This window comes from Lissotriton vulgaris, chromosome 7, assembly GCF_964263255.1.
Source record: "Lissotriton vulgaris chromosome 7, aLisVul1.2, whole genome shotgun sequence".
Classification (NCBI taxonomy): Eukaryota; Metazoa; Chordata; class Amphibia; order Caudata; family Salamandridae; genus Lissotriton; species Lissotriton vulgaris.
The window spans coordinates 33,126,715-33,154,157 of NC_141695.1; the positions used below are offsets into that span (position 1 = coordinate 33,126,715).

The 27,443-nt window shown below is 45.8% G+C and overlaps 1 protein-coding gene across 1 annotated transcript in view; it reads left to right on the forward strand.

Annotated features, from left to right (window-relative positions):
- Positions 1 to 27,443, forward strand: part of LOC147700599 (transient receptor potential cation channel subfamily V member 6-like) — a 117,528-nt gene that overhangs the window by 86,340 nt on the left and 3,745 nt on the right. Inside the window, exons 12-14 of the mRNA XM_086929704.1 lie at positions 9,920 to 9,986; positions 12,913 to 13,181; positions 26,732 to 26,838. Of these exons, the coding sequence (XP_086785830.1) occupies positions 9,920 to 9,986; positions 12,913 to 13,181; positions 26,732 to 26,838 (443 nt within the window). The remainder of the gene's footprint in view (positions 1 to 9,919; positions 9,987 to 12,912; positions 13,182 to 26,731; positions 26,839 to 27,443) is intronic.

Below are 27,443 nucleotides of genomic sequence, written 5' to 3' on the forward strand. Positions count from 1 at the left end.
AGGTACGAGTCAAGAGTAGCAGGGTGTTGGTGCCTGTGCCCCACCAGCTCTTTTATTCCTTGGGTTAGCCATGCTCCTTAGGCACGAGTCATGAGTAGAAGGGTGTTCTGGCCTGTGCCCCACCAGCATTCTCCTTCTTGTGATTAGCCATGCTCCTTAGGCACGAGTCATGAGTAGCAGGGTATTGGTGCCTGTGCTCCACCGGCTCTCTCATTCCTGTGGTTAGCCATGCTCCTTAGGCACGAGTCATGAGTAGCAGGCTGTTGTGGGCTGTGCTCCTCTGGCTCTCTCCTTCCTGGGGTTAGCCATGCTCCTTAGGTAAGAGTCATGAGTAGCAGGGTGTTGGTGCCTGTGCTCCACCGGCTCTCTCATTCCTGTGGTTAGCCATGCTCCTTAGGCACGAGTCATGAGTAGCAGGCTGTTGTGGGCTGTGCTGCTCTGGCTCTCTCATTCCTGTGATTAGCCATGCTCCTTAGGTATGAGTCATGAGTAGCAGGATGTTGGTGCCTATGCTCCACCGGCTCTCTCATTCCTGTGGTTAGCCATGCTCCTTAGGCACGAGTCATGAGTAGCAGGCTGTTGTGGGCTGTGCTGCTCTGGCTCTCTCATTCCTGTGATTAGCCATGCTCCTTAGGTATGAGTCATGAGTAGCAGGATGTTGGTGCCTATGCTCCACCGGCTCTCTCATTCCTGTGGTTAGCCATGCTCCTTAGGCACGAGTCATGAGTAGCAGGCTGTTGTGGGCTGTGCTGCTCTGGCTCTCTCATTCCTGTGATTAGCCATGCTCCTTAGGTACGAGTCATGAGTAGCAGGATGTTGGTGCCTATGCTCCATCGGCTCTCTCATTCCTGTGGTTAGCCATGCTCCTTAGGCACGAGTCATGAGGAGCAGGGTGATAGTGCCTGTGCTCCACCGGGTCTCTCATTCCTGTGGTTAGCCATGCTCCTTAGGTAAGAGTCATGAGTAGCAGGGTGTTGGTGCCTGTGCTCCACCGGCTCTCTCATTCCTGTGGTTAGCCATGCTCCTTAGGCACGAGTCATGAGTAGCAGGCTGTTGTGGGCTGTGCTGCTCTGGCTCTCTCATTCCTGTGATTAGCCATGCTCCTTAGGTACGAGTCATGAGTAGCAGGATGTTGGTGCCTATGCTCCATCGGCTCTCTCATTCCTGTGGTTAGCCATGCTCCTTAGGCACGAGTCATGAGGAGCAGGGTGATAGTGTCTGTGCTCCACCGGGTCTCTCATTCCTGTGGTTAGCCATGCTCCTTAGGCACGAGTCATGAGTAGCAGGCTGTTGTGGGCTGTGCTCCTCCGGCTCTCTCATTCCTGTGGTTAGCCATGCTCTTTAGGTACGAGTCATGAGTAGCAGGGTGTTGGTGCCTGTGCTCTACCGGCTCTCTCATTCCTTTGGTTAGCCATGCCCCATAGGCGCGAGTCTTGAGGAGCAGGGTGTTTATGCCTGTACTCCACCGGCTCTCTCATTCCTGTGATTAGCCATGCTCCTTCGGCACGAGTCATGAGGAGCAGGGTGATAGTGCCTGTGCTCCACCGGCTCTCTCATTCCTGTGATTAGCCATGCTCCTTAGGCACGAGTCATGAGTAGCAGGCTGTTGTGGGCTGTGCTCTTCTGGCTATCTCATTCCTGTGATTAGCCATGCTCCTTAGGTACGAGTCCTGATTATCAGAATGTTGCTGCCTGTGCTCCACCTGCTCTCTCATTCCTGTGGTTAGCCATGCTCCTTAGGCACGAGTCATGAATAGCAGGGTGTTGTGGCCTGTGCTCTACCGGCTCTCTCATTCCTGTGGTTAGCCATGCTCTTAGGCACGAGTCATGAGTAACAGGGTGTTATGGCCTGTGCTCCACAGGCTCCCTCTTTCCTGTGATTAGCCATGCTCCTTAGGCATGAGTCATGAGTAGCAGGCTGTTGTGGGCTGTGCTCCTCCGGCTCTCTCATACCTGTGGTTAGCCATGCTCTTTAGTACGAGTCATGAGTAGCAGGGTGTTGGTGCCTGTGCTCCACCGGCTCTCTCATTCCTGTGGTTAGCCATGCTCCTGAGGCACGAGTCATGAGGAGCAGGGTGTTGGTAACTGTGCTCCACCGGCTCTCTCATTCCTGTGGTTAGCCATGCTCCTTAGGCATGAGTCATGAGCAGAAGGGTGTTCTGGCCTGGGGTCCACCGGCTCTCTCTTTCCTGGGGTTACCCATTCTCCTTAGGCACGAGTCATGAGCAGCAGGTTGTTGTGGCCTGTGCACCACCAGCATTCCCCTTCCTGTAGTTAGCCATGCTCCTTAGCCGATGGCGTTGGTTATCGACGAACAGTAGCTGCTGGGTCAAAGTAGTGGTGGCTTTCTGGCCTCGTCCATTGCTCTACTCACTCATCATCTTGCCCACTTATCCATCATTGCACTCACTCACGTGTCACTCATTCATCCATCAGCCAATGCAATCAGCCACTCATATATTTTTTTTCAATACACTCTTTCACTCATTCATCCATGCACTCACTCATCTACCCATTTATCCACCTGTTCACTGATTTTCATTTCCACCAGTTCGCATGATGTGCATTCACAACTGCCAGGCAGTAAATATTTGAAATCTTTAGAAAAGCCAGCCTAATCTTTTTTTCAGATGCGTTTAGAACCTGTCACAGACATCAGCAAATAAGCTCTCCCTTTCTATGACAGTCATGCAGATGTGTCCCCCTTTCTCTCTGCATCTCATTCTTTGAAGTTTTACATGTTTTGGGTTTGGATAGGGAACATTTTAATGTTTACTTAGTTGCAATTGTATAATACACAAGTAGTAAAGTGGAAGGATTCAACCATGAATTGTTGTTTTAGCTTACAAAAATTGCCTGTTTTTATCTTTGCTCCTTTTTTTTATGAACGAGAAATGTGTGTAAATATTTCCATAAGAATATATGTCTTGGGAATGAAGGGGCAGATTTATTTTAATTTTATTTTAATATTACTTTATTTCGGCCAATTTGGCCATAAAAGTCACATACATACATAGAAAATCAAGCAGTAAGCATGGCAGCAATTAAGAAAATGGTACATGGAGAAAGAATAGCTTTTACAATTATTATTTTTTTTTTTTTTAAAACACGCAATATATTTCATTTCAATTTTAAAAATATATAAAAATATTAAAAATGTAAGAGTTATGTAAACATATACACCTTTCCAACTCAAAGTACCTGTCCTTGTTTCTTACGGGTTATGTAGGCAGAATATAGGAATTTACTTATGCTAAATACAATGTACTGGGTTGAATTACTTTTCATGATCCTAAAAGCTATTGAGCAGGACCTAGTTCCCAAGAGGTTACACATTGGTTTTAGCCATTTCTTTCTAGCATTCATGTATGCGCTACAAACAAAAAACATGTGAACCTCATTCTCAGAACAGACATTGGAACACATAGGGCAACACCCCGTTTTAACATTCGATTCTCCCAGTCTTTTTTGTGCCCATCTTTCGGTATTGTAATTCAGCATAAGTATCCCGTATCTGAACTTTAAGTAAAGGGTTTTTGCAATGGGTGGCTCTATCTCGTCCAGGAATGATTCAAAACGGAACTCATCCTTAAATGACAGAAAGACCTGGACTGCGGAACCAACACTACTTCCATCCACTAATTTTCCACTCATGTGGGTCCAAAAGGCTCGCTTAACTATTAGTTTGGAAGAGGTGGACATTTTGTCGGGAGTCTCCCACATTGAATATAAGCCCAGGAGTGTAAACCATTTTTTAATATGCACTAGCCATTGGATGGAATTAAAGGAATCAAGAGTCATCAGTTCATGCAGACCATTTCTGTATTCTATCAGCTCCGGGGTGGTCCAAAGCCTAACCCAGAATATTAATGGTCTTAGGATAGCTAGGTGGTCTGTTCTCCTAAAGTTCAGGTCAAGTTGGAGAGGTAAAAGAGGTGTACTATTAGGAACCCTTACAGAAGCACGCATGAATTTGTTGTCCAGATATTGAAAACTATTCTTTGCCCATGGGCCCCATATCTCTGCTCCATATAGCACAGCAGATTGTATTTTAAATTTAAAAAGTTCTAAAACCGGGGTTACACTTTTTCTTGTGCTAGTATTCATTTTGCATAAAATTGGCTTGACATTTTGGGCATATGATATCTTACTTTTCTCGATTTGGGCTTTCCAACTTAGTTTGGAATCGAGTACAACACCCAAATAGGAAAAGTTTTCCACAATACCTAATTTTTGGCTATTCAAGGTCAGGAGCCCTCTGTCTGGCATACTGGGATTTAATGACATGCATTTTGTTTTATCAGCATTAATTTCCAAGCCCTTTGTCTGACAATAGCAACTGAAGGAATTAAGAAGTGCCTGGAGGCCCTTTTTTTGTTTGAGATATAAGTATTGTGTCATCTGCGAAGAGCAACGCAGGCACCCTTTCACCATTGAGCTGCGGCGAATCATTAACACAAGCATTCAAATATTCGGGGACATCATTAACCCTTTCGATGCTGATGACGAGCTCAGCTCGTCATCACCCACGGGTGTCGTGTGCTGATGACGAGCTGAGCTCGTCATGGAAACAGCAAAATGGCAATATCCAGCACACGGCAAAAATCATGGCAGCAGCCATGTGGTTAATAAACAGAGAAAACAAGGTAGGGGCCAGGACACATCCCTGGCGAACCCCGCGTTCAATAGGAATATTGCGTGTCAACTCGCCATTAGGGCCCCACCTGATGTTTGCAAAGTTGTCAGCATGCAGCTCAACTATTTGGGCTAGGAGGCATCCCGGTAGACCTGTTTCTCTTAAAGTTTTCCAAAGTAGACTGCGTGGGACAAGATCGAATGCAGCCCTCAGGGCAACGAAGGCTACATACAGGTGACCTTTTTTAACGTGCACATACTTCCAAATCAAACAACAAAATCGAAAAATTTGGTCTATAGTGCTGGTCTTACTCCTAAAACCAGCTTGGAATTTGGAAATTATGTTCGAATCTTCCAGCCAGTCGTTAATCCTGAATAGCAAGTGTTTAGCATATAATCTTTGGAGCGTGTCCATCAGACTAATAGGTCTGTAGTTAGAGGGTATCAGTCTATCCCCCTTTTTAAATATTAACACAACCTCCGCTGCACGCCAACTATCTGGAAAGTTGCAGTTTGAGGATAAAACATTAAACAGGCGGTTCACATAAGGGGCCCAGACGTCAACTTCGTGTTTGTAAAGATCCCCTGGTATTTTATCCGGGCCAGGGGCTTTGGTGTTTTTAAGTTCGTTGATCGCCCTTACTGTCTCATCCAGTGTAAAGTTGAGGGGTTCAATAAGGGGGGGGACCATAAGCTCCCTTTACTGTCACCATCGTATTGTTTATAGAGATTTGTAAAGTGAGTTACCCAGGTCATCTCATCCAGGAATACATCTTTCACGGCTCTCCCAGCATGCCCCCCATTAGCCACCAGCCTCCAGAAGCCAAGGTTATCATTAATTTTTGCAGCAGCTAGCATTTCAGCCCAAATTGATTCCTCCCATAGTTTTTTGGATGTTTTTAGTATACGTTTGTATTCCACCCTTGCAAGTTTAACTTCTTCTTTTGCCTTGTTTTTAATGGCAAGCAATACGTTTCTTTTAGCAATCCTGCACGAGTGGTCATACCATAACTTTCCGTGATTGGCCACTCTTATGTTTTGTTGCTTTTTTCTCAGCATTTTTGTTAGATACGTTTTTAGTTCTGAAAAGAAGACTTTGTGTAGATCAACGAAATGATCAAAGTGTTCAGGTAAGAAGGCATGGTCAACTATATGTGCAAACGTTTGCTCAAAAAGAGAGTACACCAACGCTAAGGCCTTACCATCCGCCAGAACACGTGGCCATCTTACTGCACGTCTGTTGTTGTTTGTGTGGACGTCCTCACACATGCTTACATGGGTATTCTCAGTTGATGTTGTGATGGTGTCACTAACCATATTCATGTTGATGTAAAGTTCCAAAGGATAGTGATCGCTTTCCCCCCTACTTATTACTTTCAGATCAATCAAAAAGTGCCAGATGCTAAGAGAAACAAGTACAAAGTCTAGTTTGCTTTTAGCTTTAGAGAAGGTTGGTTGTTTTTGCAAGTCCGACGGGAGACGGCCATTGCCTGCTCTAAGGCCGTGATCTGCGGTGAGTCTTAATAGTTGGCTGGCCAATGTAGAGTATTTAACATATTTTGTGGTTTCAAGGTGGGGAATGTTATACGCTTGGTCCTCATCTTCAAACACATCAGAGATGCCCGGGACAGGTTCGAAATTACAATTTAGGTCTCCTCCCAAGATAACCGGGGTGTCTCCAACTACGTTTTTCAAGAGGAGATCCATGGCTTCAAGTGTTGGTGAAACCTTGGAGTGGCCGATCGGTCTGTTATAAACATTGACGATGTAACATTCGTTTCCACAGGGTGGAGTGACCCTTAGGGCCAAAATATCAGGAGAGCCTGTATCAACAAGATCAACCTGCATGACCAAGGTGATTTTTAGCCAAATTATTAGGCCCCCTGATGGTCTTCCTCTGTCGGACTGGACTGCCTCGATACCATAAGTTTTATATCCTACCCGGTGTGGAACTTCTGTAGCCCAGGTTTCTTGTAGCAGACAGATGTCACAGGTGTCAATATAGTCTGCCCAGTCAGGGTCTTTTAAGTTCTTGCAAACACCTGCGATGTTCCACGATAGAATAAGTAAGCGAGGTGATAGGCTCTGAGTGTCAGGGGAAGGATTGGCTACACACTGTTTAGATACGCTGCCTAGCTGTAGGTTTGGCATGTCTTTCTCTGCATCCCTGGCTCTTTCTCTCACTACAGTATTAGATCCCCCATCCGGACCACCCTTAGCTATACTATAGAATACATTTCCGGCTTTATAAGATAATTCCATTTTCTGGGGATTTGAGATGGTCCTATGCATCCTATCCTTAGTGATCTGATCATCATCATGCAATTGTAGGACATTTTTAAGATTGGGATTACCTTTGTCCATGCTACAGAAGGTGTCATATAGCTCAGAGATACAGTCAGGCATAGTGCCAAGTCAATCGACAGCATCTAGGCAACTGAATCTATTGAAGGTGGGGATGCCAGACCACATATTATAATCACCATGTCTAGCCAAATTGGGAGCACTGCCATAATACTGGTTGACAGGGTTCCACTTGGGGACATGATGAATGGGTCTAGGTGGAGGGTAAAAGAATGATAGGGGTCTAGCTTCAATGGGAGGATTCGCACCGTACGATTTCCAATTGCAGATTTGTTCAGCACTTTGGGGTTCTTCAAAGGATATGACAATACAGTCACCCGTGGTTGATTTGGCCGTTGGCCCTACCCATGGTACCCTCCTAACCATAAGGATCTTACTTTTCATCTGGTTAGGAATGGGTTTATATTTGTTTAGCCAAAAAATCACTTTGTTTTTTAAAGATTGGAAGTTTTCTTCATATTGGCTATCCAATTCTGGCACCCCTGTGAGGACAGCTACAAATGGACTAGCGTCTGGTGGCAGATCTATATACCCTCCTCTAAAATTGCTATACGTGTGGCTAGACTGATGGTTTGACTTATGGGTGGTATTTATAAAAGATTTATCAGGCAAGGATTGATTACTTGCAGGAGTAATATAAGGATATGCAGGCGGATTGAATTGGGGTTTATTTGGGACTAATACACTCTGGTTGGAAGAGTGGGTAGAGGGAAGAATTGGCAATTGAGAAGTGTTACTATGTACCTGATTTTTCTGTGAAGGTTTACTAGTAATATTTACAGCTGTAGAAGTTGAGGGAGTTGGATTAGGTTTTTCCTTAATGCTAGTTGGTTGTTTAACATTTGTATTTCTTACTATCCCCTCCTTTTTTTGCTGCACATTCGATGGATTTGTATTTATTGTTAAGACCGGGGCGGGGACTGGAGCTTGCTGAGTGGCTCTAGGCACTTCAGTACAGTTAAGGCTTAAACTTGACAGGGTGATGACACTTTTCTCAACTTCAAGTAGATGGTTCTCAATGCCAGTTAGCCTGATTTCTAGTGGTTTAAGTAGTCTCTTAAGCGTCTCCCACACTAATTTTAAAAATTCTTCCCTTCCACCATCTTGTTCTGCCATATCAGACGAGACTCTTTGCCCCTCACTGACTGAATGATCAGACATGACGATAGAGATTTGTTCATCTATGTTGGCATTAGTATTTTCTACAGTTACTGGCGCTACATCGTGTACAGTGTTATCAGTTGTTACAGTAGGCATACTTGGTGTTCCCCCCGTGATATTGTGGCTAAGTGCTACTTTTGCTTTTTTCCTAGCGAAAGCGGTTAGGTGTTTGCGCTTTCTTTTATGCTTTGATGGTGCCTTGGCGGGTGACTTGCTTTTATTAGACTCTGTCTCAGCTGGTAGCTGACAGGACGCCCCATTTGCAATATCCTCAGCACTCTCCTTTGAAAGATTCAGCGGTGATAGACTTTCAGATTCGGCTCTAACGGAAGGCCCAGGAGGTTCATGATTAATAGGAGGGGTTGTTTCCTCTACTGTTGAGTAAACCTCGGCCGAGGTTATAATTGGTTTTGGGCCAGTAATGCGTTCAGGCGTTTTGGAGGTTGCAATGCTGCCTAGAGAAGATTTTTTTCTGAGTGCAAGTTCAGTTGAGAGCCTCCTGGCACACTCAAGTTCTATTGATACTTTGTGCTGAAGTTTAGTTATTTCATTATCAATAGAGAGGCTGGTCCTGGTGATAAAATCATCTAAGGTGCCTGTGGCTTTTTTGGAGGTCTTAGTAGCCTTACTCCTAGTTTCGCGTGAGGACATTGTGTGGAAGGGATATTACAATAAATATATGAATAGTGCAGGAAGGCCAGCTAATGAAACACAGAAATTAAAACCAAGAGGAATGGCCCGGTCCGGTCTTGAACGGTCTCTAACGGCCTAAAACGGCCCTGTCTTTGCCCCGTCTTAGCCCGGGCTGCGTCCCGTGCTGCGGGAGTAGGATTTTGTTATGAAGCCTCAGGAGGGCGGGGGGCGGGCCAGCAGGGAGAGCGGACCGGAAGCTCTCCGTCGGTCTAGCAGGGACTTCTGGGAATTGAAGTCCCCGCACGCTCGCAGCCCCGCTGCAGCCACACGCCCGGTGCCGCTTTTCCTCCTTACCGCCTCAGTGCTCCTCACGAACGTCAGGTATGTTCCCCTCCTCAGCACAGGCGAAGGGGCACCCGCGGAGCGGGTGCGCCGAGTGGTGGAAGTGCGCCGAGTTGTAGAAGGGTGAGCCGCTGTATCTCGCTGGCAGTGCTATGTTCCTCCGTTTGGTGTGCAAACAATTTAGGAAAGTGTCCCCAGATTTATGTTAACTGGCGCATCCCCAGGGATGCGCCAGTTAATATGCGCCACAGTGCGCCGCAGCTCCGCCAGCCATGGTGCACCACATTTATAATGCGGCGCACCATGGTGCAAAAACGGCACAGATGCGTGACGCATCTGTGCCGGAAATGTGGCGCATTGCTGGAGTTGCGTCGCAAGCGCGACGCAGCTCCAGCAAGGCTCGGGGTGCCCCATTTTAACAATGCTGCGTCAAGACCTACGCCTGCTTCAAGCAGGCGCAGGCTTTTGACGCAGCATTGGCTTAAAAGTGACTGAGTGAAATCTCGTAGATTTCACTCAGCCACTTTTGCGAGGTGCACCTGCCCCGGAACGCCCACCCTGCGCCGAAACGCCCACAAGCGGCGCAGGGCTTTACAACGTGACGCATCAGCCTAGATGCGTCACGTTGTAAATCTTTCGTAGGGATGCGCCACATTTACGCCGCCTTGCGTGACGCAACAGCGGCGTAAACGTGGCGCAAGGGCCTCATAAATCTGCCCCTAAGTACTTCTGATTCTTATTCACATGTGCATAGTTTTGACATCCTGGTTGTGTTTCTTTGCAGATGATGTTTGGGGATTTGCTGCGGTTCCTGTGTCTGATGTCCGTGGTGGTGCTTGGCTTTGGAACAGGTACTGGTGCTATTTTAATGTGTGTGCAAGGGGGGGGGGGGGTAAATGTGTGCTTCTTTTTGTGCCTACTTTGTGCTGTCAGTGAGGTTCACAATCTGACTTATAATGCTCTTCGGTACTCCTGTTATTCATGGTTGTTTACTTGTAGACAGCTAGGCACACGCAGAAACTTAGGCAGCTTACAGTGTGCCTGCGCAAGGAGAGGACAGAAATGCTCCATATTGTTGTAAATATAAAGCATGTTTACTCTCTCTCTTTGCATGAAACAAGGCACAGCAAGTTATCTTGCTCCCTGCCTTGCAGGAAAAAATCGTAAATGCGCCCCCAATGGACAGATTTACTAACATTGCACTGCATTGCGTGAAAGGGGGAGAGCAGAAAGATGCCATATCTGTGTCCTCCTAGTGCCAATGCACTGAGGTGCAAGGGTGCCTGCTTTAAAGGCAGATTGTTTGTATACTTGAAGGGACACCTTCCTGCACAACAACAATTCTTATCAACAATTTCCTCTTTCTATGCATGTTTCAGATTGCATAAGACATAGGACGTGGGAGTAATGAGACAAAATCAAGATATTTCTCCTTGTTACTCCTGCTTCAGGGAAGTGTAGCTTCTTGGCACAATCCCAAGTTTACTTACCGCAGTAAATCTGAGTTTGCATCAAATTCCATGGGTGGATGCACTGGAAGGGCCATGCTGCTCCCATGCAACGCCTCCTAGACGCAAATTAACACAAGGCAGCGCTATGCACTGCCTTGCATTAGTTTGTATTTACCAATCCACACAAAGCCATGCAAAGTAGCTTTGCATGGATTAATAAATGTCAAAAAGGATTATGTGTTGGGGCTACACCATAAAAGGATGCAACCCCACCGCAAAACCTTAGCAAATCTGGGCCCAAGTTCTAATATAGCGCCTGTGAGTGTAAGCGCCCTGAGAAAATACCTGCTTAAGGAAATGTACCTAAATGTTGATGCATGATTCTGAAATGAAACTTGACAAACATGGTTTGTTAATGATTTTGCAATAAACATTATCTGTCCTTTTTTTATCAGGATGTTTTTGCTTTCGGAGACAGCCATCTCTGTTCTTTTTCACCCCATTCCCTTTCCACAGGCCCATACACTTCCCTTTGTCTATGCCTTTTTTGGATCATGCCTTTTATTGTTTATTATTGAGGCGTGATGCCATGCAACCATCTTATTACTCTAGTTCCAGAAACAGCCCTCAGTCCCAGTGTTTCCTCCTGCCTCACCTTTCCACTCTATTGGTATTTTGTTAGACTGCAAAAGTTACATTTTGCTGTTTTTTTCCTAGTAATTTTTTTAAGAACTCTACCAGGTCCGTGAAGGTCCCACAGTTGGGGAAGTTACAAAAACCTGACAAATTTGGTGCATGGCTGAGGTGTAGTTTTAATGGAATCAAGCACATTTGGATGAGTAAACCCTTTTGGTGCATCGTCCTATTGACTGCTGTATTAATTTACTTCTAAACACATTGATGACATTATTTGGACTTGCCTGTATTGCAAATCTAAGATAACATGGAAGGTGTTCTCAAGTGCCTGTCAACCATTGAAAGGTGGAGGTTTTTACATCACTGTAATAACAGGGGTGATATTATGACATGAACACAGGGCCTGCGAAGATTATTGTTGTTTTGTGAAACTTGTTTTGTTATTCATACTTTACGTTCTTGACTGAAACCTAATTCTCCTCTCCTCTCCTCTCCTCTCCTCTCCTTTCTTCTTGTCTCCTCCCCTCCATCCCTCGCCTTGTCTATCCACGTCCCCTCTCCTCTCCTCTCCTCTGCTCCCCTACCCTCCTCTCTCTGCTCCTCTCCTTTCCTTTCCTCTGCTCTCCTTTCCCTTTCCTCTCCTCTCCTTCTCGTCTCCTCCCCTCCATCTCTTGCCTTCTCTATCCACGTCCCCTCTCCTCTTCTCTCCTCCGCTCCCCTACCCTCGTCTTTCCTCTTCCTCTCCTTTCTCCTCGTCTCCTCCCCTCTCCATCCCTCGCCTTCTCTATCCACCTACCCTCTCCTCTCCTCCCCCTTTCCCTCCCATCTCCTTTCCTCTCCTCTCCTCTCCTCCCCTCACCTCCCCTCACCTCCTCCCCTCCCCTCCCCTCCCCTCCCCTTTATTCTCCTCTCCTCCCCTTCCCTCCCCTCTCCTCCCTTTCCCTTTCCTCTCCTCTCCTTCTCGTCTCCTCCCCTCTCCATCCCTCGTCTCCTCCCCTCCATCCTTTGCCTTCTCTATCCACGTCCCCTCTCCTCTCCTCTTCTCTTCTCTCCTCCGCTCCCCTACCCTCCTCTCTCCTCTCCTTTCCTTTCCTCTCCTCTCTTTTCTTCTCGTCTCCTCCCCTCCATCCCTCGCCTTCTCTATCCACCTACCACCTCCTTTCCTCCCCCTTTCCCTCCCATCTCCTTTCCTCTCCTCTCCTCGCCTCTCCTCTCCTCCCCTCCCCTCACGCCCTCACCTCCTCCCCTCCCCTTCCCTCCCCTTTATTCTCCTCTCCTCCCCTTCCCTCCCTTTCCCTTTCCTCTCCTCTCCTTTTCGTCTCCTCCCCTCTCCATCCCTCGCCTTCTCTATCCATCTTCACTCTCCTCTCCTCTCGTTTCCTCCCCTCCTCTACCCTCCCGTCTCCTCCCCTCTCCATCCCTCGCATTCTCGATCCATCTCCCCTCTCCTATCCTCCCCTCCCCTCTCCTCTCCTTTCCTCCCCTTTCCTCTCCTCTCTTCCCCCCTTCCCTCCCCTCTCCTTTCTTCTCCTTTCTTCTCCTCTCCTCCCATCACCTCCCCTCCTCTCCTCCCCTCCCTTCCACTTCCCTCCCCTCCCCTCTATTCTCCTCTCCTCCCCTCCCTTCCTCTCACTACCTCCACTCACTTCCCTTCCTCCCCCCTACCCTACCCTGCTTTATTTTCCGTCAGCTCTGTATATTGCTTTCCAGACTGAAGACCCCAATGCCATGGGCATGTTCTATAATTACCCAGTGTCCCTGTACTCCACCTACCAGCTTCTTGTCTTCGTGCTGAACTCACCTGCCAACTATGCAGTTAATCTACCCGTAATGTACCATGTGGTTTACATCGCCTTCACCCTCATCTGCAACTTGCTGATGTTCAACCTGTTCATTGCCATGATGAGCGACACGCACTGGCGCTTTGCCCAAGAGCGCGATGAACTATGGAGGTTGCAGGTAAGTGGATGCTGGAGCTCATATTAGACTATTCTTAAGGAGGTTGAAGTCTTATTGCAACACAGAAGACTGAAACTATTTGTCTGCCAGGAACACCTTAGATTTCTGATCTTTGCCATCTCCATATTAACCATCTTCATCATCATAGGCTTTGCCTGACTGTCAACCTCTAATGCCATCAAAAGACATTCATGGTTTCTTTGATTCCCTTCTTTTCACAGTACAGTCCAAAGGTCTTGATTTGGCACCTTTCTTTAAAGTAGGTGAAGGTAGTCCTCTCTTCTAAGATAGCACTGACCAGGTGCTGCATTGTGGATACGGTGCCTTGCCCCACTCTGCTCCAAGGCACACCCTTTGGGTACAGGTGCGGTCCATGACAGCGCACCATAACATACCAAATGTGCTGTTCGTATTGCAAGCATGAAGCCACGCCCACATTGTGAACAGTGCATTAGTGAAGGGCAGACTGGTTCTTTCAAACTAACCTGACTTTTAAAGGGGGGACAGAAATTCCCCAAACAGGTGTATACAGTGAGTCACCCCAGCCCCTGAAAGGGGATGTTTGTGGTGCCCCCGAGACCCATTTTTCTCTTCTAGAGGGTCTCATCAGGAGATTCAATGAACATGCATCACCCATATCAGGAACATAATCATGAGCCTCCAAACATTCGCTTTGCCTCTGCACCCATGTCTGTAATACTGCACAGATGGAAAGGCAACTGATTCCCTGATATGCATGAGACCACACAACCATGCAAATGAGGAAACACTGCTTTGAGATCCTGCCCCTGCACATTTACTGGTCATGCAATCTATTTTACAGAAGGCGTCACACAAGCATCTATCCCTACTACTGCAATTTGGGACCGCAAAAAAACTGGTGCAAATTTCTGCTGTGCACCCCCGGGGCACTGTGTATAATAGGTATTTTTACAACACCTCACACTTATTCAGGTGTATCCCAAATATGTTCTGATGGCCTCATCCATGGCATATATTAGGATACCCTAGGTCAATTTTAATGTATTTAAATGTATCTCATGTGAATGTTCACAACAGCAGAATGATTTGAGTTTCACAGGTCTTTCTTGGTGATTCATGTACAGATTAATGAGCTATTCATGCATTCAAAAGGTGAACAAGTAGAAGCTTGGAAGAAGATGTGTTCACATAAAGAAAAACACTGATTACAGTCATATTTATTGGGTAGACTGCACATACAAACTAGCATTGGGAAAGCCATTATTCAAGGATTCTTTATTCGATGATTAAAAATCACCATAAAAGCACATACATATATACATGATTAAAAATTTCATTAAATCATTATCAGGATCCTAATTATAATAATTATTTATACACATGGCAAAAAAGGAAAAGGGGATTTGACCCTTTAAAAAAGATTAATAACAATTTTAGGCATCATTCCTCTCCTCTGGTTACCCTTAATCGGACCGCCACTTTAATAAAATTCATTATGCAACACAATGTTAAAGGGTCAGATGCTTTCTGTATATAGGTTAGGGCCTCTTTAGCATGTTTAAGGTTGGCTTGTTTTAAGATTTTCACTAACAATCTACGCCTGGGCATAGAGTAAAAAGGACACAGGAGTACAAAGTGAAGGGAATCCTGCGGAGACCTGTTGTCGCAGCCGCAGATTCCCTTCTGCTCAGTTGTGGTTAAAAACCCTGCTGGTGATGCCAATAAGTGTGGAAGTAGATTTAATCTAAAGCGACACATCAGAAATCTGTCCTGAGCATTATGCATGAGATACAGGTATGGCTCCATTCCCTCGATGCTCTTAACCAGGTTATGAACCCTCACAGTCTTTTTGGGCCCTTCAGCCTCAGCTCTCTGTAGTGCTTTTTGATCTAAAAAAGCTTTTTTTACTAACGCCTTGTGCTGGGATACAATTGCTACCGGGTCAGTGAAGAGGTTCCTGTAGCCAAGGGCCTCAAAGGTGCTCTTTACAAAGTTGAGCCATGGTATTCTCATACATTTGTCTCTTTCTAAGCAATCATTTAGAATTTCCCTGCTCAGAGACGCCTCAGGGTTGACCCAAATTTTTAACCAGGCCACTATTGGCCTAAGTTTTACCAGATCTTCTAGGTAAGGCCTCCCTAGTTCCCTGTGTGCTATGAAACCAGCGGTACTTGGGGGTACTCTCAGGATGGTTCTTAGGTATTTATTTTCTTCCCGCTGTATTTTCACAGTATTAACAAAGCCCCATACCTCTGCCCCATAAATCACTTTGGAGCAGCATATGGAGCTATACAGGTTCATCACCTGTTCAGGACTCCATCTGCCTACCCTCCTACCATAACTTGCAATAGCGCCATTAGTAGCGATCATTTTGCAACAGCGCTCCTCAACCAGGGAGTTAAATTGTAAAGACCCGTCGAAAATTAGACCTAGATAGGGAAATGTTTTAACCTCTTCTATTTTATGGTTTCCTATTGTATACTTAAATTTGGTGCAAGGTTTGTTACCAGCCAACAACACATATGATTTGCCCAAATTGACAAAAAGGTCTAAGGAGCCCATAAATTTAACAAATCCATCAATCAAAATCTGTAAGCTCCTAGGCGTACGTGCGAGCAAGACCGCATCATCTGCGTAAAGCAGAACGGGAATGTGACGCGTCCCCACCCTTGGGCAATCTGTCTTTAAATTTAACAAGAACTGCTCCAAATTATTTATATAAAGTGAAAATAAAAATGGGGCAAGAATACAGCCTTGCCGTACCCCACTCTTGCAAGGGAATGAATCGGTCAGCCCACCCTCCCTATTAAAACGGACTTTAGCAGAGGTATCACTGTGAAGTTCCCTTAAAATATTAATTAGGCCAACCTCAATCCCCATAAGAGACATCATGACCCAGAGTTTTTCCCTATTAACATGATCGAATGCCGCTGCCAGATCCATGAACCCCATATAGATGGCTTCATTGCTGGCCATGGTGTATTTGGCAGTCAGCATATAGAGGTTCAAGCATTGGTCACTGGTGGACCTCCCTGTCCTAAATCCATATTGAGTGTCCGAAAAGATGTTATTTTCCTTGGTCCACTCGGACAATCTGTTGAGGATCGCCCTTCCCAGAAGTTTGGCAGACACATCAATCAAGGAAATCGGGCGATAACACTTGGGATCGTCCCTATTGCCCTTCTTAAAAATAGGGACGATTATGGCCTTTGACCAGGACGGCGGCAGACCACAAGTAATGGCAGTATTTATGACCCTAGTCATTATGGGAGCCCACAGTTCTACACAGCTCAAAAACAAATCAGGGGGATCCCGTCTGGACCAGGGGCTTTGTTTTTTGTCAATCCCTCTATTCCAGCGGTGATCTCCTTAATGGTGAACACTACTGTAGTGCCCTGATGTGAGGTCCCTACAAGCTCTTCAGTTGTTCCTGGCTCATAGTTGTACAGCCCCTTATAATGAGAGACCCACTGTTCTGGTAGGATGTTTGATCCTATCTCCGGGGTGTTATTTTCCTGGAAAGTTGGTTGGTTGATAATGCTCCAGAACCCGGACATGTCCCTATTTTCCCCCACTTCTCTTAGGTCTGCCCACGCTTCTCCCTGTAGAGCTAATTTCCTCCTCTTAGTCTCCCTCCCCTTATATTTGTTCCTATACACAGCAATTTGTAGGATATCTCTTGGTTTGGTTTTAAGGCTGCTTTTGAGCTCCCTCAAAGCCTTTGAGCAATCTCTATCGAACCAACGTGGGTTACAGTGGTTCCTTATGGGCGCACTAGTTTTTAGTAGACTGTCTATAAGGTCAGCAATCTGGCCAAATGCTTCGAGCAACCGAGGACCTTGAACATCCATATCTAAACAGTCATCCATGGCGGGTTTTCCAGAGTCCATCAAGGATTTATAAAAGGTTTCCCCATCTATTTTGGACCACCTTAGTCTCCTTCCCTGGTCTGTTACCTTCTCAGTAATTGTACCTTGGTATCTACTTCTTGGACCCGCCAGATACAACAACCCCAATACAAGGGGGTTGTGATCACTAAAACTGCTCCATTCTATCCCTACGCTGATGACTCTATTTATTAAAAGTCTAGAAACTAAGATATAGTCAATAAAAGAGGAGCATCCTCTACCCTTAAATGTTGGTGGGAGGCTGCCATCCCTCTGCACACCCATCATATTAATAGTGTGCTCTAGATCGTGATTAAGCCTGAGCTTACTAAAAGCTAAACCATCCGGCGTGTGGGAGAAATGCGGCCCTTTCTCTACGGGGCAATGAGACCATTCTGCATCTATTGGGACCAGTGCCGAGCATAGGTGACAGTTAAAGTCTCCCATGACCAGCAGAGCAGGTACCTGTCCCGCTTTCCTAGCTATGATTTCCTGACCCAATTTGTCATCCAGTTCTCCTACAAATGAGGTATGGTATGGTCTCCCCCTACCCCATTGTTGTAAATGTTGAAAACAGTAAGTCTTAGCCCCTTCCCATTAAACCGTACTGCTTGTATGGCATGTGATTTCCAGTCCGTAATGGGCCAGCTGCCCGGAAGGTTTAGATCTACATATATAGATAGTCCTCCCATGGCTCTCCCCGATCTCGTTTTTTGCGCCGGGACAAAAAAACGACACTTGTAGAGTCTGAATTGTTGATTCGAGTGATCTATTCTTCCCTTGACATATATGGGTAACAGTCCCAGCGTCTCGAAAACTCACCAGGATACAATCCCCTATTATAGATTTGTTTGTTTTACCCACCCAAGGTACCCTTCTCACCATGATGATTTCGCTGTTAAGGTGGGCCGGGAGGGGTCTGTTCCAATTCAACCACTTGATAACCTTACTTTTCAGTGAGCAAAAGTTCTCGCCTTCGCCCACTTCAAGTGGGGGAACACCGGCCATGATTACCATGAGATTGTTTGCCTCTGGAGGGAGATTGGGCCTACGGGTTCTAGGAGGAGGCTTCACTGGGGGTGAGGGAGCAATACTGCCAATGATTGGCATAGGGGGAGCTAGGCCTACAGGTGAAGGTGGCCTGTTAGGGTTTCATGGATGAGCTGGGGCTAAATTAGCCATAAGGGGTTGTGGGGGGGGAGCAGCAGTGGTCACCAAGGGGGGTGCCAAACTAACTGGTATGTTAGGGGAGTTGGGAGGGACAATGGGAGGGAGAATAGTCTCAAGAGATCTACCCTGGGGGCTAACCGAAGATTTCATACTACTTAGTGTAGCCTCCAGGATAGTGAGTCTAATCTCAACCTTTTTAATACTCTCGCTAATCGGCAATAATAGTGACCTAAGCAAAAATTCCAAATTTCCTAACGGAACAACAGAAAGAGGGACATTGGTAACATTGTTTACCGTGGCATCAGCCGAATCGGTAATAATGGTAACCTTTTCAGGAGGTGTTATATGTACATCTTCCAATAACCTCTCAGTGGTTGGGGGGGTTTTGGTGTCCTCCCAAAATCAGAGTGGGGGATTTTTGTTTTAGTTTTTCCCTGGCCACCCCTCGACTTCCTCCTGCGTTTGTTAGGTGGGGGCCCGTATACCCCTTGCACAGGAGTTGACTTAGGTTTAGCGTTCCTGGCTTTAATGGCCGGTGGGGGCTGGGAGATTAGATCAACAGTCACACTACTTGGGCTAATAGAGGGGGTTAAGTTAGTGGTTGATTCAGTCGGGTTGTTGGTACAACCCCTCAGCAGAAGGGGGACATCATCCAATGAGGATGGCTCCTCACTAAGTGATCTAGAGTTATCTCCAAGGGGCCTATTTTTCAGATTTTCTATAGAACGTCTACGCTCCGCCCTGAGCTTGATGAAAGTACTTTCCTTATCCCCGTCTCCCGCAGCCCGGGGGAAATATTTGTCTAGAGTCCTATTTTTAACCCCTCCCAACTTCATAGGAGTGCCCTCCATGGCCGGGGAAGGCATAACAAGACGAAATGGATGCAAAACATAAAAGGAAAAGTGTTAAAAAAATAATCCAATGTTCAAGGGACAAACTAAAGAGGGTAGGCCCGGCCCAGCCTTATCCGGCCTCTGAGGGCCTCAGAGGGCCCGCCCTTTGCCCGGGCTTCGCTCCGAGCTTTGCCCCGCGCGCGTCCCGCTGCGCGAGACGAGTAGGCTGATTATATCCTCCCAGGCGGTGGGGCGGGCCGCTGCGGGAAGAGGCTACAGGTGAGGAAAGTGCCTCGCAGTCCCGCAGCGGTGTGGGCGGTGAGGGCGGGTCCTTAGTACATCAGCGGCAGCTCGCTGGAAAGGAGCTGCATCCAGGGAAGAAAGAGTTCAAATCCAACGACGATTCAGCAGGAGCAGGAGTGAAACGCCCGAACAGTTCAACCCCAGACTCCGCTTCTGAGTAGCACCCGCGCAGCGGGTGCTGCGAAAGTTTATGTCAGCACCAGGTGGTGGGGCAGGGCCGCTGGGGGAAGAGGCTACAGGTGAGGAAAGTGCCTCTCAGTCCCGCAGCGGTGTGGGCGGGTCCTTAGTACAGCAGCGGCAGCTCGCTGGAAAGGAGCTGCATCCAGGGAAGAAAGAGTTCAAATCCAACGACGATTCAGCAGGAGCAGGAGAGAAACACCCGCACAGTTCAACCCCAGACTCAGCCTCTGGAAAGCCATTAAGTTTGACTTATTTTAACTCCATTTGTTGTAATGGTTTTGTTGGACCTGGCCCTCTCTGCAGGGTCCCCCCCACACTTTTTGCCTTCCCTCTTTCCTTTCTGTTTTCTGATCCATTTGCATTGGTTTTTAGCTAAATAGGGGTGGGTGTATCTGGCATAATTCTCTCTAGTGGAATTACTAAATACCACAAAATTGTTCTAATTATGCATAATTACATGAGAAGAATAATCCAGCATTTAGGATGTTTTGTGCAAAATGTAGCCTTGTGTCCAATATGGGCCAAAGTATGCATTTTGTGCTAAGAAAATAGCTCTAAATGCTACAAGAGACAAACAGCAGACGCCAGTAGCCATTTGCTCTCTCTAAGTCTATTGTTTTTGTGCTCCTGTGGTAGGATTTTTGCCCCAAATTGCTCTTAATTATTTAAACTGACTTGATCACTTAATTTCAGTAATTTTGCATCACAAAAGTAATGTGTAATCACTGCAATTACTCTAATTACTCTGGCATAAATAAAATTCCGGCGAGGACTAGTATTAAAATACTTGTGAACTTTCCTTTAAACAGGGTGACTTTGGCTTACACCCAAATGACCCATTTAAAGTGGTACTACAGGTACCCAAGGCCTGTAAATTAAATGCTACTGGTGCCATCCACTAAGTAGACTTTTAATATATGTGCAAGGCCTGCCACTGCAGCCTGTGAATACAGTTCAAATTGTTAATTCAACTTGCCAAAGTAAACCTTTTGCCAAGCTTAAATCTTATTTTTTTTAAAATATCATTTGCCTCCAGTGTGGGCCCTAAACAGTCCATACCTCAAGTTGCATTGTATTAAAAAAAAGTTGGACATGTTCTTTCAAGTTTTTCATGTCCTGTAGAAAAACTTTCAAATGTGATTTTCACTATTACAAGGCCTACCTCTCCTGAAGGATAAAACTGGGTTAGTTACTTACATTTAATAAGTGATAACTTTTGCTTGGGAGCAGGTAAGAATGTCATGTTTAGTGCCTGAGGAATTGCAATTTAAAACCCTTTATAATGGCAATGCCGGATTTTAAGTCAAAATTCTAAAAATGTCACTTTTGGAAAGCTGTACTTTTCTTGCCCTAATATAGATAGATTAACAGATAGATAGATAGATAGTTTTATTACACAATTAGTTAAAATCATTGCACTCATGCTGGGTTAAAATCAGTATGAGGTGCATAATTTACAACATTATAAAAAGGTATGTGCCAATTTGTCATCCTGTTGTTCTGAAGATACAAAATGTATACACCACTTTGTCAGCTATAAAGAAATAAAAATGAAAACGATTAACACAGCATTATACATTATAGTTCCGTATGGTTGCCAGAATCCAGCTTGGCTTTTACGGTAGTCAGAAACTTCATGAACCGTACCGCCAGCTGCACTGAGTCTCCTTTCATGCACTCTACCAGGTCTGCTTGACATGTCCGTATGTTTAAAATACACCAGATGGGGCAAAGCCACGAGATTCTCAAGGTGCACAGGTTCTCACAGATGCACAATATGTGAATTGATGTTCCCTTCTCTGCCCCACCTGCTCGGCACTTTGTGACTGTGATTTCTTTATACCCTTGGCCATACTTGTATGCCAATAGTTGGAGTTAAGCCAAACCGTAGTCTCATGCCATAAGCATTTGGGGGTATATTTGTATCTCCATTGCGCTGCCAGAGTATTAAAAAATAAATCAAATCTATTACGCAAAGCCACTTTGCGTGGCTTAGAATGGCCTCATAGATATGGAGTTAGGCAAGGCAGCACAAATCACTGCGTTGCCATACTCTGCGCAGGGGAGGCAGTGTGGTGAGTTTTTCCATGCGGCAGCCCTGGATTTTGACACTTCCAGATTTACAAAACCGTAAAAATCTAGCAATGCGCTAAAACCTTACTCCTCTCAAGGGAAGGCGCACAAGGAGAAATAACTTTATTTTTGCCTTGTTTTTCCCACTTTTCATGGGCTCTGCATTCTGCAACACACATAGAAGAGAAAAAAGCCCCACACGATTGTTTTTGTGCAGGAAGATGCCCCTTCCTTGCACAAAATCAATCCCACCTGACAACATAGGCACCCTTGCACCATGGTGAAAGTGTGTCTGCATTGCAGCTAGGCTGCGGAAACAGGGCAAGTGCAGGGGGAAAGGACAGGAATAAACTGTATTGGATAAATGTGGTGCTTACCTGCCCTTTTGCCCCACGCCAAAACCCAATAAATGAGGCCCTTGGTGCAGGTAGACTGCACTTGGGTCACATGACTAGGTGTGTGAGGCAGTTGGTCTTTTCATATTCCTCCCAAACAGCCACACATTCGAGGGTCTGAATGTTGGAAGGATGGGCCATGCTGGCTTGATGGGGAGGCAGACCTTTCACCTGCCACACTTGCACTTCAAAGACACTGGCCCAGCCCTCACACAAAGGACTTCACAGTAGCCTTTTGTGACCCCAGATGGACTGGGACGAGGGCAGGGGGGCTGGAAGTTCCAGACACCTCTTTAATTGGAAATCTCCAGAAGCTTCTCCTACTTCAAAGTGAGCACCAGGTATAGAAAGGGGACCCTCATACCCACTCCTTAGTACACCCCTGGACCTTTGAATAGTACTACTACAGCGGAAGGGCTGCCCTGCTGCCATGCTGCCAGAGGCCTGCCCTGCTGTCTGAGAAGGAAGATTGGATCTGCAACCAGGCTGAAGTAACTTCCAGGGTTAGCTTACTTACCTCCTGTTCTGAGCTGCAAGAACACAAGCTCCAGAGGCCTCTCTGCCACTGCCCAGCTGACCTACTTCACTGAACCTGCCTGAACGTGCATCTGGACCAGCTGGCCTCTGCGGTAGTGGGTTTCTGCTCCCTACGAGGTACCCTTCAGGCAGGGCCGGCTTTAGGATGGTGCAACTTGTGCGTCCGCACTGGGTGCTGACCTTGAGGGGGTACTGATGACAGGGGGGGCGCTGTGTTTACCAGTAACTTACAATTTAAAAGCACCTGCTGCTGAGTTACTTGTGTGCCCAGCTTTAAGGCAGCAATACAAATATCAAGATAACTCTTGTGACTAATGTTCCTGCTAGATTGTGAGATGGAGTTTTGTCTAGTGACAGTTTTGACCTGTCATAAAGTAGTGCGGAGTGTTAAGATGCCTGCTGCAAAGAACACATTTATAGATTTTATGTGGATAGCTGAGTGGATTAGTAAAGCCAGCCTTTACCAGTGCATTAAAACAAATGACATTTATATGAGAGGGGTGTTATGGAGAGACGACAGGCACTTTTGCCAGGTGCTAGTGAGGGAATACGAGGAGTAGGTCATAAGGGGGATTGCAAAAAAGATTGTTGCACCAAGCACCACTAGTGCTACGTCTGGCCCTGCCTTCAGGTCCTGAAGCCTTGCGCTTGCATCAGTTGAGCTCCTTCTAAACAAAAGGAGAAATCCTGAAGATTTGGGCACTTTGTGACTGCGAACACGCTAGCTTGCACCAAGACCATGCTTCTCACACTGACCACCAACATAAAGCTCTTGTGAACCTAACTCTGCCCTACAGCGACCTCCAGGGGCTACTGGCAATGCAAGACCTGCAATTCGAGCTACAGCATTTAAAGCAGTGACCGCCAACGTGAATTTTGAGCAACAACCGTCTGTGATGTCTGACAGGATCTTCGCTGCACAGCGAATGCTGTTCGCAATGCCTGGCCTGCTCTTTATTCTACAGAGATGACCAGCTGCAATGCTCTCCCTGCTCTGTGCAGCACCCTCCACTGTAAAGAAAACTCTTTGCATTGGACATTAGAAGGTAACCTTTTCAGCTCAAATAAATGGGTCCTTGTCTCTGGCCGGCACTCAAAGTGGGTCTGAACTTGTGACTTTTACCCGGTCTCGCACAACCCGATAACCGTGGCTGGACATTTGTGCTTTTAGGCGCTATATTCTGGTTCTGTGATACTGCGGGACCAAGGGTCTGTGGTTCTGTGATTCCGAACCCGTTCAATGAAGGTCGTCGGATATAGACGATTTCGATATCAGCGGACCGCAAATGATGAGCGGTGTGTACGAGTGTTTTCGTCATAACCGATCAATGAGAACACTACGTATTCAGGGATTTTGTTTGAACTCTCGGGTTCCATTTTTCGTGTGGCAGCCATTTTGTGTGGTTGCCCTCACATAGGCCAATGACTATGGCCGATCGAGTCCTTGGGACACGTACACCTTAACTGACTCTTGTGTGACCTGGCCGAACTGACTCCCTTGCCCGAGGCTGACCTCGCTGAGCCAGTTCCTTGTTAAGCAGCTGGTCAGATAGAGAACAAAGAGCAGGACATTTCTTAGTTTATGGTACATGCACACACCCTTCTATCTTGCTTCTCATCTGCTTCTGTTCCTTCCTTTATGGCTTAATCATTGATTTGGGTTGAGGTCTTTATGATGGGTTTGTCCGGCCAGTTCGAAAAGGAATGTTGAATTTTGCTTGGTCATTTCTGGTGGGCTGGACAACGGAAAGTGGGATTGTCGTCATGCGATATGTTTGAAATGTCGTTTCTCCATTGGTCAGTTTGTATGTAATTGATACTAGCCAGGAATGTGATTTTTTGGTATAAAAGACGATGCTCCGCTCTATGAATTTGTGCAGTCTCTAGCGAACCACCCGTGTTGTGCTTCATAGACCTCTGTTCCTGGTTGCAGCCAATAAAATTTGGCCTTTGACGTCATCAAGAAGTGTCCCGTGTCTCTGTTTGCCGAGGCAGGGGAATCCGAAGACATCGTGCGTTATCCCTGGCGCCGCTGGGTTCTAAAACCCGGTTCTTCAATATTACCATAAACCTTTGAGATTGTATTACTCAGGTTCTACTGGTTGTTTTTATAAATGTTTTGGTGTCAAGCAATTTATAAAAATGTACACTGTTATTGTAAATTGGTGTAGGGTTTTTCTTGTGTTGTGGTTTCACTTTATTGCTGTTGGAAGACTGTTTTTGTGCCAAGTTACCAGAGGATTAAACACAGGTTAATGTTGTGCTTTTTTGTGGTTCACTCTTACAGTGATTGAGGCTGTTGCTTGAATAAGGTTTCATCTCCTCAACCAACAACTACATTTTTCACTGGTTTTATTGGTGAAAATGCAGACAATAGGCAGGCAGACACCATTCCTTGGCAAACATGATCACATGAGTGGATAGTTGGCTGCAACAGTATGCAAGCTGATGATGGGATTGCGATATCATACAAGCATGGCTGAAAGTTGTGGGTGAAAGAATCCATGGTTGGTTGGGTGTGGGTGTATAGAAGAGTTATAGGAGAAAGCTAAGGCTATCTAATGACAGGCTTATCCCGTTAAACAAAAACAACTGCTACATGCTCTTCTCAACAGTAAGCCTTTTGCTTTACTTGCAATGATAGCCATGAAATAGAAAAGTCTGCAGGGAAACAGGTTTATAGTTACTTTGTGTCCTTATTTAGAGGAACAAGAACAAAAACACCAAATCCCTCCTTTAATGGGTCCTGGGTCTGATTGAAATTGAGCAGACCATCTGCGTATTAAAAAACGCATGCATGATTTCTGCTCAGTCTAGGAGGAGATGATTAGACTCCATTTAAAAATATTTTCCAGTTCAGTAGGGGTTGTTTTTTTGGGCTATGCTTAGATGAATGGCTTATGGCCATGTTTGACCGGTACCCCGGTTCCCTCATAGAGGGTATGTATTGTCACGAGCAGAAGTTTTAGATCAGTAAGAGCCCCAGTGACTCCACTGAAGACTGCACTTTAGTCCATAAAACATGTGTACAATAGCGCCGCTGACGAATGGACTCTCTGAACGGTCAGCATGCACATTTACATGATGCCATAATATTATTGGTGGAACTACAATTGGCCTCAAAACCTGTTTGTGAAAGATTTTGCAGTTTTTCTTCTTCTACCCAGTTCTCAAATGTAATAAAGTTGAACATTCATCTTAGCTCCACTTCCAAATGTCAAATAGTCTATTTTTTCCAGGATCGCCCAGGTTAAACTTCTTACAGATTGGGTTTAGAATTGATCCCCTCTAATTTACAGGAACAATCCTGGTCTGAACCGCCACCACACCGCCAAGTCCCCAGTAATGTTGGTCAGCTTTGAACATTGCATTGGGGAGGCCATTAGAGCCAGGGGCCGCTACCCACCTCCATCAACATTACAAAAGCCTCTAATAAATCTGGGGCCACATTTATCATTGAGTTGTATTCTCCAAGCTCCACTCAAGGGGTGCAAGGGCGACCCAATTACTTAGTCAAGTTTATCAAGCCAAACAAGGCACAAATTGCTGCGTTACTCTGCCCCAGGGAGGCGTTCCATAGGTAGAGCGCAAGTGTTCCCACGCTTCCACCTATGGATTTTGTCGTTTTTCCAGATTTCCCTTTACTCGTAGACCTGGGAAAGCGTCAAAATGACAAGTCTCCCCATGTGAGGCATAAACAAGGAGAAATACCATTATTTCTCCTTGTGTTTTCCTCTTTCGCATTGAAAGAGGGAAATACTCAGAGGATTGTTTTTGTGCAGGAAAAAGTCCCTTCCTGCACGAAAGCCATACTGCTTAGAATGCACAGGCTGTAAATTAATGCTTCGTGGGCGGAGCGGCAGCCGCATGACGGAACCACTCTGTCATGAGCACACGCCGCCCGTGGCTCATAAAGGCGTGGTTCCGTCATGCGCTTGTAAGGGGTTAAAGCCCAGCTTGTTATGTGCTAGTAGATAGCATGCAATAACACGCCCCACACCGTGGTCAAAGGCTCAACAAGTCTAGCCATATTTTTATTCCTTGTATCATACTTTTGTACAGTTTTCTTACCATTGTCTTCGTTGCAACAAACAATAATATTACATGTCAATAGAGGGAATTGGCAGAACGTATTTTGGGAAATATGTATTTGCTTTTTTTCATTGTTTTCTCTGACTTGCCTTGCATAGGTGGTTGCCACAACAGTTACGCTTGAGCAAAGTCTCCCTCGCTTCATGTGGTCTCGCTCTGGGATCTTGGGGGCGGACTATGGACTGGACAATAGACGGTACATATGGTAAGCTGAAGACCTGAAGCATTGTTTGCAATATAAGGGGAGAGTTGTGGAAGGTAATGCATTTTACTCAGGTTCATTTGCCTGTATTATATTTTCTGGAAACACCAGCTCTCAGTGTGATGATGGGTCCTAAGAAAAAAAAAAAAACATCCACATACTTGAAGCATGATGAACTTCCAGACTTTAAGACTCATTTTGTGGCACCCTCTATCCACCTTTGAGTGAGGAATCTACTAGCAGCTTAAAAAAAGGTCATTTTAGGCCATTGGAAGAAAGTCAATGTAGTCAAAATGATAGCACTTCCCAGTTCGCTTTAAGCACCACAGAACCAACCGTGTCCAAAGAAAGGGTGCAAGCAGAAAGATACATTTATGAACTCCATCTGCATTTGGTTAGCATACATGGGTAAAAACTATAAATATATATATATATATATATATATATATATATATATATATATATATATATATATATATATATATATATATATGAATGTATGTATGTATCTGTGGTGGGGACTTCGGTACTCCACGGTAATCCTTCAGTCTCACTTACAAAGCCAATGGATATCTGGTGCTGGGCACCACATGAGCATATGCTTTGCT